Source organism: Asterias rubens, chromosome 16 (genome assembly GCF_902459465.1).
Source record: "Asterias rubens chromosome 16, eAstRub1.3, whole genome shotgun sequence".
In the NCBI taxonomy this organism is placed as follows: domain Eukaryota; kingdom Metazoa; phylum Echinodermata; class Asteroidea; order Forcipulatida; family Asteriidae; genus Asterias; species Asterias rubens.
This window is the reverse complement of record NC_047077.1, coordinates 7,191,436-7,206,732: the sequence shown is the minus strand read 5'-3', so window position 1 is coordinate 7,206,732 and position 15,297 is coordinate 7,191,436. Positions and strand designations below refer to the sequence as shown.

General features: G+C 41.7%; 1 protein-coding gene across 1 annotated transcript in view; it reads right to left on the bottom strand.

Annotated features, from left to right (window-relative positions):
* LOC117300658 (vacuolar protein sorting-associated protein 13B-like) overlaps positions 1 to 15,297 on the bottom strand; it is a 58,659-nt gene that overhangs the window by 29,259 nt on the left and 14,103 nt on the right. The window contains 16 exon segments of the mRNA XM_033784354.1: positions 218 to 396; positions 1,374 to 1,567; positions 2,145 to 2,304; positions 2,681 to 2,967; positions 3,473 to 3,688; positions 4,272 to 4,445; positions 5,193 to 5,336; positions 5,718 to 6,438; positions 7,026 to 7,146; positions 8,473 to 8,670; positions 10,239 to 11,042; positions 11,275 to 11,732; positions 12,527 to 12,611; positions 12,613 to 12,742; positions 13,488 to 13,713; positions 14,670 to 14,878. Coding sequence (XP_033640245.1) covers positions 218 to 396; positions 1,374 to 1,567; positions 2,145 to 2,304; positions 2,681 to 2,967; positions 3,473 to 3,688; positions 4,272 to 4,445; positions 5,193 to 5,336; positions 5,718 to 6,438; positions 7,026 to 7,146; positions 8,473 to 8,670; positions 10,239 to 11,042; positions 11,275 to 11,732; positions 12,527 to 12,611; positions 12,613 to 12,742; positions 13,488 to 13,713; positions 14,670 to 14,878 — 4,306 coding nt within the window.

Here is a 15,297-nt window from a genome sequence, read left to right as displayed (position 1 = left end):
CAAATTAAAGAAATGTTACGGTAAGATACGCTTATCAGATTGCGTATTCTGATTATGGATTATTCTTCCTGCGTGGGCATAATCACTCCAGATTTTTGGTGATATCTCAAAATAGCTAATAACTTTTTGAAGTGAAATTTTCACAAATTAGCTGTAATATAAAAATCTACATTTATATTACATTTAAAAAATCTTTTTGATATGAGTATGAATTTACCTGCCCTGCACTACAGCATTGAGGACCACTCTGCACAGTGATGATACAGCTTGCCTGCAAGCCTTGTCCTCTGCCGATGGTAAGGTAAGATGGTAGGAATGCACCTCGGATACGTACAGCTGCTTGTAGATGCAGAAACCCTGTCGAAGATCGTCCCAATACTCTAGGGTACAGGGTACCTGACAGGGGAAAACAATGTAAAACAGGGTGTTAAATAGTATGGTGCACTTTCATTTGAGACTCCAAAAGTACAGGGTACCTGAACAGGATAACAGTGTAAAATCACACTTTTTTATTATTATATACATGTTTTTCTGGTTATGAAACCAAGGATGCATCATAAGTGGACTATATTGAGCTACAGTGATTTAAAATCACTGTAGCTCACAAGCCTGAGAACAAAGCTGTTTTATTATTATATCAAAATCAATGTAAAATTAAACAGAATTTAGAAAAATGTCTTTTGAAGATCATCTTTAAAAACCAAACTGAGCTATCTAGCCCCATTTCGGTGGTCTTCCTATTTTGTCAGTATCTTTGTTTGGGGTGGTAGTCAGAAGCAACACAACCATTAAAGCCATTATACACTTTCGGTAAACAGTATTGTCCAAGGCCCACACTTCGTGTATCACAACTTATATATAAAACAACAAACCTGTGAAAATTTAGGCTCAATCGGTCATCGGTGTCGGGAGAAAATAACGGGAAAACCCACTCTTGTTTCCGCGCGTTTCGCCGTGTCATGACATGTGTTCACTATACATGTAAATCTGTTATTCTCGCTAACGAGAATTTATGTTGTTTTACCGTTTTCTCAAAAAGTAAAGCATTTCATGGACTAATATTTCAAGAGAAGTCTTTCACCATTACCTTCTGTAAACCCTGTAAATTTTTTGTAAATCTGTGAACGTTTTTTTTGTTTCCTGTACCGAAAGGGTCCCAAGGCTTTAACTGACATGTAGACAGTGATCAAACCCAAGCATATGATAAAACCTGGGAAAATGACAGGCAGGGGATCATTTTTAAAGGGATATTTATGATACCAAATAGTAAATTTTGAATGATTTGGGTTGAACAAAAAAAGTTATTTTTTATAAAAAGAAATGTGAAAGTTATTTGACTTTACAAAATGGCTTTCCTTAAAAACAAAACCTACCTCTACCTCTGCTGTTACATTCGACTCAGCGGCACCAGCCTGTTGGAGCGGTATAGGAGTCACTGATACATGAGTCAGGATCCTAGGCTCGGGGTATGACCATGTCATTGACCCCCAGTGACCTTTGACATCATACTCCAGGGTTGGAGAGGAGAACACGATTTCGTTGGCTTTTGGTTGGATTCCAATTCCATCTGCAGAGAACAAGGTTTAGAAAACAAATAATAATAATGCTGAATGCAGTAGGAGCTTTGAATGTTCGACTGAACATACCTGTTTGGCTCAATTTCATAAAACCCGTCAGCACAAAAACTTGCTTAGCAGAATTAGGTCACCAGCCAAAGTACAATAAAGTTTACAATGCTGCAACTGGTGCCGCCACTCATTTCTTGCTCACAAAATAAACAATTGTAAAAAAAATTCTGCTCAACATATTTATGAAATTGGGCCTATGCAAGTGTCTCTTGTTTATGTAGTTCTGAACACATTCCCCCAAAACAATGGATAAGCAAGTCTGCTGCCGCCTAGTGTCTCAAAATGTTTTGGTTAGCCAATCAGCGTTGACTTTCAGTATTCCCTTCCGAGAGGTTTTAAAATGGCGCACTGTCCATAGTAGCATAGCCAGGGTGCTTAATAAATGTTGGTATTATTATCATTACCAATGACTGATACTCTGCTTATTTTTGCTTAGCGAAACAGATTTGCTTAGCAAGTTTATCTGCTTAACAGCCCTATGAAATCAAGAGCCTACAAGTGTACATTGTAGCTTACCGGTATCTGTGACATAGTGGAATGTTCCTGCCCTAAGGTCATCTTTATAGTGTCTATTGGGCTGTCGTGATATGACAGTACTTGAAGGAGCTAGGAGACTAGACAATGGCTGCTGATGAGAAGCAGACCTGCGTTTACTGGACTCTCCCCGACTCTCCGTCTGAGATCATAGGGAAAAATTTAGCAGTTAATCACGTTACATCAGTGTTAGGAATCTCATTTTTTGATTAATTGTCCCAAACTTTATTATGCAAATAGTTGGTTTTATCAAAGGGAAATCTCAGCGGTCTTTCTATATTAAAAGAGTCAACTGAAAAAAGCTAGACTTCTGATCTCTGTTGACTTGGTACGTAAAAATTTGTTGATTTTTCGGGGGATTTATACCACATTCTAAAGCTACATGTATTATAAAGCCCTTAGCATCAGTGGCGTGTACATTGCAAATTTTCACATTAGGGAGCTGAGGAATAAAAAGCATAAAATAGCTTCCAGTAACAGTAACATTTTACAGGTAATTGTTATTGTATCCAACTTGCCTGTTTGGATTTATCCATATACTCTCCAACATGGCGCTGCATCAAGGACAAACAGTTCACATGTTCCTGACCCAAGAATACAGTCACATGACCCAGGTTGACCCCAGCTGTCATACGCTTTATGGATGACCTATCTAGGGTCTGATGACCACCGGATGCAGCCCATTGGCTGTTGCCCGTCAGGGTGAGTTTGAATGGACCAATCAGAGGTCTTGTCTTACGACCGATGGATGTCTTTACCAGGAGTTGCTGAAAGGCCAGACTGGCCTGGATCTCTGAGATGATCCCTAAAATAAAAATCCGGATAATTATGGTGGATTAGTTTGATCCATTAAGCGCTAGTTTACGATACAGCCTGGGAAGGCAATGTGATCCGAGGTTACAGGCCAGTTAACAGTTGCATGGCTTTTGACTGGTACCCTGAACAAAGTTGCTGACAAAATAGGTAGACCACCAACATACATGTAGGAGTATTGTTATTTGACTACCTATCCTATAATCACTTTGACAAGACCCCTAACACAAAGGGACAATGAATCCTAAAATGTTCAATCAAGATTATTGTGAGGATGACGTCAGGTGAATTGGGTCAATAAAACTTTGCATGGTGGAAGTATAATTAAGTTAGGCATGCGGTAGCTCCATGTAAATCTCCTTTGAGTAGTGAAACTCTGTTGAGTTATCAACGGAGTTGAGTATTTTGGGGGACATGGAAGGGTCCATTATAAACAAAGACACAAGCAGGTTGAGGAGTATTCAAGAATCTTGTTTATCCAAAACTTTCAAACTCACCATCGATGTTTTGCAAGTCAAGAGCACCCTGGCATTCACTGAATGAGCAGACAACATGCGGATAGTCCGAGTCTGCAACTGTTGCCATGGCAACAACAAATTCTGTCATCTGCACAGAGACGCTCTTGATTCTGGTCAGCACATCCAGTGCGTCTCTATGGCCGGATTGGCTGGAGGAGGGTTTGGTCTTGCTTGTCAGAGGCTGCCGAGGCAACACTGAGAAAGACAGACAAATTGAATCCATCAATAAACAAAGTTTGCAATGTCTACTAGACAAGAAGTGTTGTGGCCAAGCAGGTGTGTACACTAGACTTCAGTTCTGGGTTCAATTTCATGGCTCTGATTACTGCTCAATTCTGCACTCCTAGCTTGGTATTAAAGCGAAGAATGTCTTGTAACTTGGAGTACACGTGCCTAAAAATCCTTGCTGACATGAGAAATACACTTTGCATAAGCGTGGAATTCTTTGTTTCCGTAAGCGCCGATTCCTTGCTTACGGGAAGCAGACCAAAAAATTGGGTCAAGGGGCCAATTTCATAGAGCTGCTTAAGCAAAAAATTTGGTTAAGCACGAAAATTGCTTGCTTATTTTACACATGTTACTGGCCAAAATTTCATGCCATATACATTGCTTGTGACTGGTATTGAGCTATTGTTTACTTAAAATAACAAATGAGTGGAGTCTTGGCTGGTATTCTGATTTTACTAAGCATGGATTATTTTGCTTAAGCAGACTTTTGTGCTTAAGCAGCTCTAAGAAATTGGGCCCTGTATATTTATAAATGAAAGAATTTTCTTACCTGGTATAATAACAGCACTCTTTGGTGCTACTGCCTCACTCTGAGCTATCGGCGCCGTGGATATCTGAGTTGATTTTGGTGGGATGAGTGCTTTCATGAAGTCTAGCACCCGGTCTACTTTGCTCAAGCTTAAACTCACTTTGATCGGCCTGCCAATGTTGAGTTTTGCGTCAGCTGAAGAAGAAAAAACGCGAGTGTACACAAATTGTTGGGATAATGTTACAACCGTAGGTCTGGCACATCATTATGGCCATAAGTAACATCAAGAATTCAACACTGGTCCTATCCCCCTGCACTCGATACGTAAAATGCACTTTCTCAATTGCCACACCCACTCTCTGGAACAACCTTCCAGTCAACATCTGTGCCTCAACTACACTGAACTCATTAAAAATTGAACTCAGAATAACCCACTTATTTAGATCAATCTTAGCATAGTTACAGTATAAGCTATATCACCTGACTTAAAATTACATGTATGTCATTTTGTTGTACACTTACTTTGTTATTGTCATCATATTGTGTAATTAATTACTATTATCTTCTAGAGCGAGCTAACCCTCAAATCAGATTTGCAGAATGGAATGGTGATATAAACCTATATTGCACGGCTAATATCACTACCTGCGTCTGGTGTGTTCTTTGTCACAAGCCAAGTTTGCTTGAAGATAAATACGTTACATGGAAATACGGAAAAAATAGTGCATCTGCATCCCACATCCAACTCGGCCTTCAGCCTCGTTGGATATGGGACGCAGAAGCGCTATATTTTTTCCGTATTCCACTCGCGCATGTGTGATGATTTATATTATTATGTAACAGTGCTTATCAGAAACCTAAGCACTGTAACTGTCACCCATGTAAGCGCTAAATAAATGCAAGCTATTATTATTGTTATTTATATATTAAGAAGTCCCTTACCATGATTGCTAAGGCAGTCGGTGAGGCTGAACGTGAATAATGCAGGTCGAACGCCAGTCTTAGAGTTAGGTTCCCCTGGGCAGGTCTCAAACCAAGACACTGTGTAGTCACCTGGACTAGGAAGAAGCTGGGTGCTTGGTATATCTGTGAGAGACAACATAGCAATACAGTGAGCCCTCTGTAGTTTTACTCCTGAGAGGCTTCTTAAAAGATAAGAAAAGTAGAGAAAGGTGATTATAAGCGCAGAACTTGGTTGAGCATCTGTGCCCAGAGTGTCGGGGGTCTTGGGTTCATTTCCCAATGAGGACCATTTGAATTTTCTCTCATCCCATATTGGTTATTTCACTTCAATGGTGGTTAGACACCATACCAAATCAAGTATATTGTGTTTGTCACATAAAACAAGTATGAGTCGAGACTGACGCAACTGATGTGTTGAATATTTCTGATAGATTCAGGAGTGACCAAAGTGAAAGAAAAACAAACCTTTTGGGTAAAGGTCAAGACGAGACTTTTTTCATTTACCTTGTGTAACGTCTTTCAATGAAGCCCCATCAACAGTGAAGTCATAGATGGTAACTTGCGCCCTCTGTTGTTGGTGTCCAAGAGACAACACAGCCGCCGGTTGCATGGCGGTGACAAACAAAAATGGCTGCAACTCCACTCTCTGCTCTTTGATTGTCTCTAATCGACTGGACGTCTGTTCCTGCTCTTCTGCTCTTATATTTTCGGCAACGGAAATCTGGCGCGAGTATAAGAACACGGATACTTTACCAGCTGTGATGAGAGCATCAACTGACGTGAAGCCGCTACTTTTTGAAACCTTTTTGGACTGCTGCCCTTGCACTGATGACGCTTCAACTTTTGGGATTGGCATTTCGTGCATTTTAACCTTAAGTTTCTGAAGTCTGACACCTCCCAGTTGGGTCGACTCTTCGCTCCCCAATCCACTATCTTGGGTTGGTTTCTTCATTGAGGACCTTGTGATTGTTTGATGGTGGGTACCGTTGTGTTTGTCATGTGACTGGGGTATGGGGTTTCCCGTCTGTGGAGCAGGGGTTCTCCATGACGCATGCTCCATGTTTTCCTTGGATGATTTCGTAGAGTGTAGCGGAGCAAGTTTCATGAGAGATAGAAAGTTCTCTTGAGCTAGAGTTTGTAGGAGACAGACTTGTCCAGTGCTAAGGTAGAATGTCATGTCACTGGTGAAGTCCATTTCAATGGAGTGACCACAGACCATTACAGGCTGAAAAGTTAACAAAGAAAATACCAATGATAAGGGGTGGATTTCACAAAGAGTTAAGACTAGTCTTATCTCGAGTTAGGACGAGTTACTTGTCCTAACTTAGGACTAGCCATACGTTTTCCATATCTCTTAGGACCAGTCCTATAGGACTAGTCCTAACTCTTTGTGAAATCGACCCAAGGACTGTTTGGTAAACACAAATGCTCCAAAAGCTAGTCCGGTTCTTGACATTTAACCCAGGTGGTCCAAAAATAATGGACTTCTGGGGATCCCAAGACCAAACCAAGTTTGGAGTTGGTATGACAATCCCTTCTTGAATTATCGCCTGAACAAAAACAATAGGCTTCTAGGGGATCCCAGGACCATTGCTGGGATGTATTTTTTACAAAAAGACGTGGACAAGCGATGACTTTTTTACGTTTGTTGCAAATAGGTGTCTTGCTCAACGATTTACACAATTTCAGTGACGGACGAAGCAGATAAAAATGGTGAAAGGTAATTTTTCCATCATGACCAAAACAAATGTGACGTTGTGGCAGTATCACAGTATTGGTGCAATTTAATGCGATGGAAAAGTGTATACTTACCGTTGTTTTTGTTTTGTCTGAACCTCCGACAGATTTGTCTATAACAATAGTTGGGGCAGCCACGAAGCGCATATCGATACCTACAACAATGGGTAGTAGACACACCTCCTTTGGGGCGGGGCTAAAGAAATAAATATAAAAGAAATAAATAGTAGAGGAGTTCCGTTAAAACTTATTTATACATTGGTTGTAAAATATAACAAAAGCAGGAGCGGCTAAAGACCTTTTAACAAATACCCATACCGCTACTAACTGTTGAATGAGGTGTATCCTGGGCCCAATGTCATAGAGCTGCTTAAGCACAAAATTCTGCTTAAGCAAAATAATCCATGCTTAGTAAAATCAAAATACCGGCCAAGACTCCATTCATTTGCTATGCTAAGAAAACAACAGCTAAACACCAGTCACAAGCAATGTTTACGGCATGAAATGTTGGCCAGTAACATGTGTAAAATAAGCAAGCTATTTTCGTGCTTAACCAAATTATTTTGCTTAAGCAGCTCTATGAAATTGGCCCCAGGTCTAACTTGATCTCTAGCTAGAGCAGCATGCACCTCATTCCACGCCTTACGCGCATGTGCCGAGTATTTGCGATAAGGTCTATGAAGTGAATGTCAATCCCTACTCAATGGATAGAAGACACACCCAGGCGGGAATTTCATCTTTGAGAGGGCAAGGCCATTTTCATATTGCATATAGGGCACCTCCATAGTAAAATCTTAAAGTCTATGTGAAAGCTTTGCAGGGGCACCACAGCCAAGACCTGGGCAACGAAAGCCATGGCAACCGTGACCTCTGTTCCTCCTCGAGGCTTAATAATAAAATACAACTTTTCTTTCCAAATTGTAGTAACTTTAGTGTACAATGATCTATCCATGAGTAGTGAAACTTCAGATTAATTCGGATACAGCCTTTTATTTAATAAAGCTGTTAGTGTTAAGCACACAAATTTGCTAACCCCCACAGACAAATCTTACTCAGCAGAAACAGAATACCAGGCAAATTACAATGAAATGTACACTGCTCTTGACTAATTCCCTGCCAATTTTTACTAAGCAGAAAAACCTTTAGCAACATTTTTATTATAGGATTTGAGACATTGCAAGGTTAGGTATCAATGTATATTTGGTTTGCGGTAACACCATGTGTGTATCTACTTGCCAGGTAGATTTTGTTCTTAGAGAACTGTTTTGCTTTATTCTACTACCGCGGAGTAGATGTACGGTGGTTCGGGAGACTTCTCAGTTCTGAAAAGAACTGTCCTGCTTTTTAACTATTACTTCAGCTTATAGGATCGTGATTAACTGTACTACTGCGGAGTCAGTTCTTAAATTGGTCTCAACGTTTCGACTAGCTTGCTCTAGTCATCGTCAGGAGACTAAAGAGGTAAGAGAAGAGTGGGCTTATTTTGATTCTTTGAGAGAAGAAAGTTTCTCAGCCAGCATACCTTAACTGTTCTGTGTTCCACTCCAACGCAGGGTTCTGAACCCCGACTCCATTCACGCCAACTTTACCCCGGTCACAGCTTGCTTCGATCTGTTCCCACAATGTAACAGACATGCTTAGGTTGTTGACATCCAGTTGGTACTGCCGGTCTTCGACCTCTGACCCAGGTGTCTGGGTCTGACCAGCTTGGACTGCACGCCTTTTAGGAAGTAAAAAAGATTGAATTTTAACAATACATTCTCTCTGTGGTATGGACAAAGAAATAGAACCCAGAGAACGCAGAGTGTCTCATTGTGCATGCGGTTTTGTTGTGAGACCATTTTTATGGACGCGCATTCGCCATTTTTGTTACGTGTACGTGTGTATGGCAAAATATTTTGCCATACAGTGACGTCATCATTGACCAATGAACACACTAGAAACGGTCTATGTGCGCTGACATCTTGCCTTTTTGCCATACACGCGATGCTCATTTTGCCATACACACGTGTCACGCGATGCTCATTTTGCCATACACAAGTGTCACGCGATGCTCATTTTGCCATACATACGTGTCACGCGATGATCATTTTGCCATACACACGTGTCACGCGATGATCATTTTGCCACACACACGTGTCACGCGATGATCATTTTGCCATACAGTGACGTCATCATTGACCAATGAACACACTAGAAACGGTCTATGTGCGCTGACATCTTGCCTTTTTGCCATACACGCGATGCTCATTTTGCCATACACAAGTGTCACGCGATGCTCATTTTGCCATACATACGTGTCACGCGATGATCATTTTGCCATACACACGTGTCACGCGATGATCATTTTGCCATACACACGTGTCACGCGATGCTCATTTTGCCATACACACGTGTCACGCGATGCTCATTTTGCCATACACACGTGTCACGCGATGCTCATTTTGCCATACACACGTGTCACGCGATGCTCATTTTGCCATACGCACGTGTCACGCGATGATCATTTTGCCATACATGCGTATCGCGCGGTATCAATATGCTGCGTCCACAGATGACACTGAGGATGGCCGAGCTCAGCGTTCTCAGGGTTCTATTTCTATGGGTATGGACAAACACCAAGGAATTGGAATGAGCAGCCAAAAACATATGTATCCGGTCGACACAATCTGCGGCAGGAGTGACTCATACACAGGCAGTGCTCTCAACACGTGGGTTGACCGCCCTGCCAATGAATTGGCCGTTCTGTCAAAATAATTCTCGCCTTACCAAAAATTGAAAAATATATAAACAGACCACAACTGCAATTGCAGCGAAGAAGGCTGCTATAAGTTCTATTTGCGACAGATTTTTTCCGCCAGGCACTCACTAAAGTGACGCCTATATTGATGAGCTCGCTGACTGCCGAACCAATGTATTATGATCACTCTAAACTGACTAGTTTTTTTTATATTTTTTTTTTTATGCAAGTTCGCCCAAAACAAGGCTAAAAGCCACTCTAAGTAAAGGGCTACAAGGTAGAAAACATAGAAATGCAGAAACTCAGTGGAGCTGAAGGTAGGATTTAATATTCCTCTTAAAAGATGGCAGATCATAGGATGAAGGGAAACATGCATCAGGCAAGGAGTTCCAAAGAGATGCAGTACGAGGGAAAAAAGCTACTGGAGTAGCTCTTTGTTCTACATCTCGGCACAGCCACAGTGTTAGGATGAGAACAAACAGGAGGAACAAGGTTGGATAGACCTTTCAGATATCAAATAATAAACCACAATTGAAATAGGCATTTACCTGAATATCTCCTTTTTTAGTACAAGTCTCTGTAGTGGATTGTCTGCATGCGGAACGAGACTCACTGAGTTGACCTGAAGGAGGAATGTATCCTGCGTTACCATGGTAACATCACTCTCATCCTCCTCCGTCTCGATAACCGTTAGTTCCTCCTTGTCCAAGACTGAAGGTTCTTTTGTCGGAGCGAAGACCCTGATCTCCTTGCAGTCAAGATAAACCAAGGGTAGACTCCGACTTGAAAGCCATTCCTGGCGACCGGGAGACGTTGATTTCTGACTTGCCGTGCTGGACCTCGGGTAGGAATCCGACGGAGAGAGAACGCTGGTCGTCGACATAGTCTGCTGGGATTGGAGTCTTGCTAGTCGAGGTTTGGCTTGGAACTCTGGAGTACCTGAAGAATCTAGAGCCCCTACATTGATGACGCTGTCCGTTTTGAAGATATCGAGCATCGAGACGATCAGCGGACACCACACCAGGATGTCAAACGGTTGAACTGATACTACAATCTCATGAATGAAACGTGGCGTCGGTGCCACCGTCTCCAGATTCTTGCCCGCTTCAGCCTGCTTGCTGGACATCTTCTGAGCTACAGATTGCCCCTGTGCCCTGGTCCAGGTGGCGGATAGAAATCCATGTGATTTGGAGTCTCCCGGTTTGGCAGCGTGCGTGACGGCAAACGGGTTGAACGGCCGGGATGCAGATTGGTTGGTTGGCTGCAGGCCGAGGATGCGTGTGTTGTAGGTAATGGTGTCATTACAGGAGAAGACCACACCCCTAAATGGGCCACGCCCCCAGCTCCCATCTCTGTAAAAGAACAAGTATTTAAACAAGTGATCATTATAACTATTTTTCCAGCACCTAGTACAAACTTGCAGTTTTGGGAATCTGGAACATATTTATCTTCTGGTTGTCTTGGACTAATTTTGACAAGGTCCCATAAAAACGCTACATAAAAACTTTATATCATAATTGCTTCTTAGAATTAATAATATATAAAAGGATTGTTGTTGTTTCTTCTAAAAAAATTTGAACTTACTTCTTGGTGTAATGATTCACATTGATGGATCCAACTTTACAAGTCACTTTTGAGTAGACACCCTGCAAGTCAAAACTCGTTGTTAAATCTTCCACCTCACAGCTTATCTTCATAGGTGGAGCACCCCCATAGAGGCTGACGCAGCACTTCTGAAGTGTCCACTGCAGCCACAAAGATAGCTTCAATGCATTATTCTTATCACCATCTTTATCATGGGGAGCTACTCCTGTGGCGTCGGTGGGCGAGGATGCAGACAAGGTTGTAACATCTTGGGGTTCAGGTTGGCCGGATGAAGCGACGCTGCTTAGAACTTTTGGGGCCATCTTTGATGGGGATTGCTGGTTTGCGGGAATGTGCGTGGTTTGGGTAGTATGGGGGCGCTGTTCGTGCCTGAACACTTCGATCAGTTTGGACTGGTTCTTGAGGGCCTGATTAAGAAGTTTGACAGCAAGTGCAACCTTTTGAACGAAAACATAAAATATATAGAAAATCAAACAGATATCATTTTCAGGGTCCAAATTCATAAAGCTGTAAAGCAGGAAATACTGCTTGACACATTTCTTTGCCAGCAAAATTGAGTGGGGCACCAGCCACAATATAGCAAATTTTAAATTATTTACGCTGGTAACCTGTTTCTGCTAAGCAAAACTTTTCTGTGCTTAGCAAGTATTTTTTTGCTTACAGGCTTTATGAAATTGGGCCTAATGACCCATTTGAACATTTCAATTCTTTTTTGTCTACGAGTCACAAAAAAGCAGGCCGGTGACTAGGCCTTTATGTTGCCACTGCAGTTCTGAAACAACCGAACAATTCCAATAAGAAATTTTGACTGTGTCTCGCCACCAACATGTTCCCTGTTCATTAGTCTGTGTGACACAATGACTAGAATAAGTATCATCTTCTAGAAACAATCACAATTTCTTGATTTTGCAATTCATAATCATAAACAGTGAAACGAATTGTTGGGAGTATACCACTCATGTACTAAAGCATTGCTTGGACTGAACATGACCCAACGAGTTCATAAACAAGTCAAGTAGTCATTGTCTTGTTCCTTCGAGTCTAAGTAGTTATGAACCCATAACACCAGTGTTTGTATGAGAGAGATTAGCTGTTGCCAGCTTGGCGTTGATATCCTCTTGTAGGAGTTTGTAGAGTTCCCTTGGTGGGAAGATCATCTAAACAAACCAATTCAATGCAAATGACATTGGTGCAATGGGTCAACAGAGAACAGACATAAAGTAATACCCACTTGTGGTTTTGAGCATGCCATCATGACTTCTTGCATATCGGCATGGACACACAGTCCGAGGGTCGGGTGACTGCGAGGCTCCCTGCCCAAAGCTAGAGGTCACCCCAACTGTTGCTGATAACACCAACGGCTTGAGGAGGTAGTAGGGACCTTGGTCTGTGTGTATCGTGTACATGCTGAGGTTGGATGCCTTCACACTCCATGGTAACTTTTCACCTTGAATCGAAGAGCAAAACAGGTTAAGAGGTCAAACAAGTGGATTATTAAAAATTTGCTAAGCATGAATGTTCTGTGCTAAGCCACATTGTGTGTATTTAACAGCTCTATGAGAGCTGGTTAAGTGAAATATGTTGGTTAACATTTCTCTGCTTATCAGAAATAAGCAGGGTACCAAGTACATGTGACATGTAAAATGGTGTTTTGCCTGGTAACCTTATTCTGGTAAGCAAATGTTTATTGTGCTTAGCTACATTGTGATAAACGGCTCCCTCTGAAGTAACGTAGTTTTTGAGGAAGAAGTAATTTTACAAGAATTTGATTTTGAGACCTCAGATTTAGATTTTGAGGTCTCGAAATCAAGTATCTGAAAGCACACAGCTTCGTTTTTTCTTTCGTTATTATCTTGCAACTTCGACGACCAATTGAGCTCAATTTTTCACAAGTTTGTTCTTTTATGCATATGTTGAGATACACCAAGTGAGAAGACTGGTCTTTGACAATGGACCCTTCCCATGAAATATGCTAATTACATTCACGCATGCATACAGACCCTGTTGGTTGACAAACACCATAGAGTTGTGCACTAAGCAGACGCGCAATCGCGTGTGCGTCACGCACCCATTAGCAGGGTACAAAACAGCGCGATTTTCCCTCATTTTGCCAACCAAAACATTAGTTTTACATATTTCATGGGAAGGGTCAATTACCAATAGTGTCCAGTGTCTTTCAAGTGATGACTTACCAGGGTCCGGTGGTAGATCTTTCCTCTCCAGCGGTATCTCCTGCAGTGCGAGTATCTTCTGATGGCTCAGACTCTGCGCTTTGAGCGTTGGAAGACTCAATACCACTATCTCACCATTGCTTCTATCCAGCATGCTCTGCCTGATGCGTTGCGGGATACTCGTTACATCGGGGGCAAAGTTCAGATGGTCAGTCGGGAGTGCCACAAAACAACTTTGAATTTCCACCTTTAGAAAAGTTGCAAGATAATAATGAAAGAAAAAACACCCTCGTCACACAAAGTTGTGTGCGTTCTGACGCTCACTTTTGAGACCTCAAAATCTTATTCTGAGGTCTCAAAATCAAATTCAAGGAAAATTGCGTCTTTCTCAAAATCTATGCTACTTCAGAGGGAGCCGTTTCTCACAATGTTTTATACTATCAACCTCTCCCCATTACTCGTCACCAAGTAAGGTTTTATGCTAATAATTATTTTGAGTAATTACCAATTGTTTCCACTGCCTTTAAATATAGTATCTTCTTGAAAGAAAAACAACAAATCCAAGAGCTTCATACAAAATCTTGGCTTTGTTAAGTCATGGTTTCTTTGTGCCAGTGATACTAACAAATAAAATTGTTTCCAGTGTGGCAGGATATTCTGTCCCCCACCCCCCATCTGGCAAACTGCGTACAAACCTCTTCTGATAGCCCCCTCTTTTGAATCATCTTCCTCCAGCCCATGTTAATTTCCCACATAGGGGACAGAGTTTTTTTTAGACACCCCCAATACCACTAAAATAATCCTGTCAAGCTGGAAGAGGGAAAAAAAGAAAATCCCTGGTGACTGGTTAAAACCAAAGCCATGTTTAAAATTTGTTTGATAGGATAAAGAACATTATTTGGTTAGACCCTTACAATGTGTGTGTAAAAGCACTATTTACTCAGTACTTTCCCCGAGTTCTGTAAACAAAAATCACAGGGATAATACCCGAACCCACAACCAGTGCCAATCTAGAGCAGATGTCTTACCAGCTAGACCACTGAGATTGACCGGTAGCTAGAGGCTACAAATTGGAGATAAAGAATATTATTTGGCTTTACCCTTACGCCCATGTGTACATGTGTAAGCACTCAGTACTTTCCCCGAGTTTCGTGAACAAAATCACAGGCATAATACTCTGTGGGATTCAAATGTTTGACTCACTTGGACTGTTAGGTGTTTCAAAACCAACCACAATTTCTCCATAAGACTTCTCTCCTCATTCTTCCTTCTGTCAACCTCCGTGCCATGCGACTGGTGCCCAGCTGGCTCTCTGTCTTGTTGTGTGTTAGAGGAGGGTTGCCGTTGAAGGGGTTGGGATGCCTTCATCATGTTGTCCCGTAAGTTTGTTTTCATTCGAGCGCTGCTTGAACCTAAGATCGGGTAAGAAGAAAAGGGGGATAGATACAAATTTTGCAATTACTTCATCATATTTTCTCTTTGAAATCCCCAGCCGTGACACTTGTGTCCTTAAGCAAGACACTTAACAATTGCTTCGTCCTTCGGATGGGACGTAAAGCCATTGGTCCCATGTGTTGTGTAATGCATGTAAAAGAACCCAGTGCACTTATTGAAAAGAGAAGGGGTTCGCCCCGGTGTTCCTGGCTGTGGCTGCTTAATGCGCCGTAGCACCTTGTAAACTATTATAACTAATTGGGTCTCAGAATTCATCACTGCAATAACCTATCTTTCTGAAAGTTTGTATACATGTATACTCAGCGCCTTGAGTACCTTGTTTGGTAGATACGTGCGCTATATAAGACTTCGATATTATTATTATTATTTCCTCTTC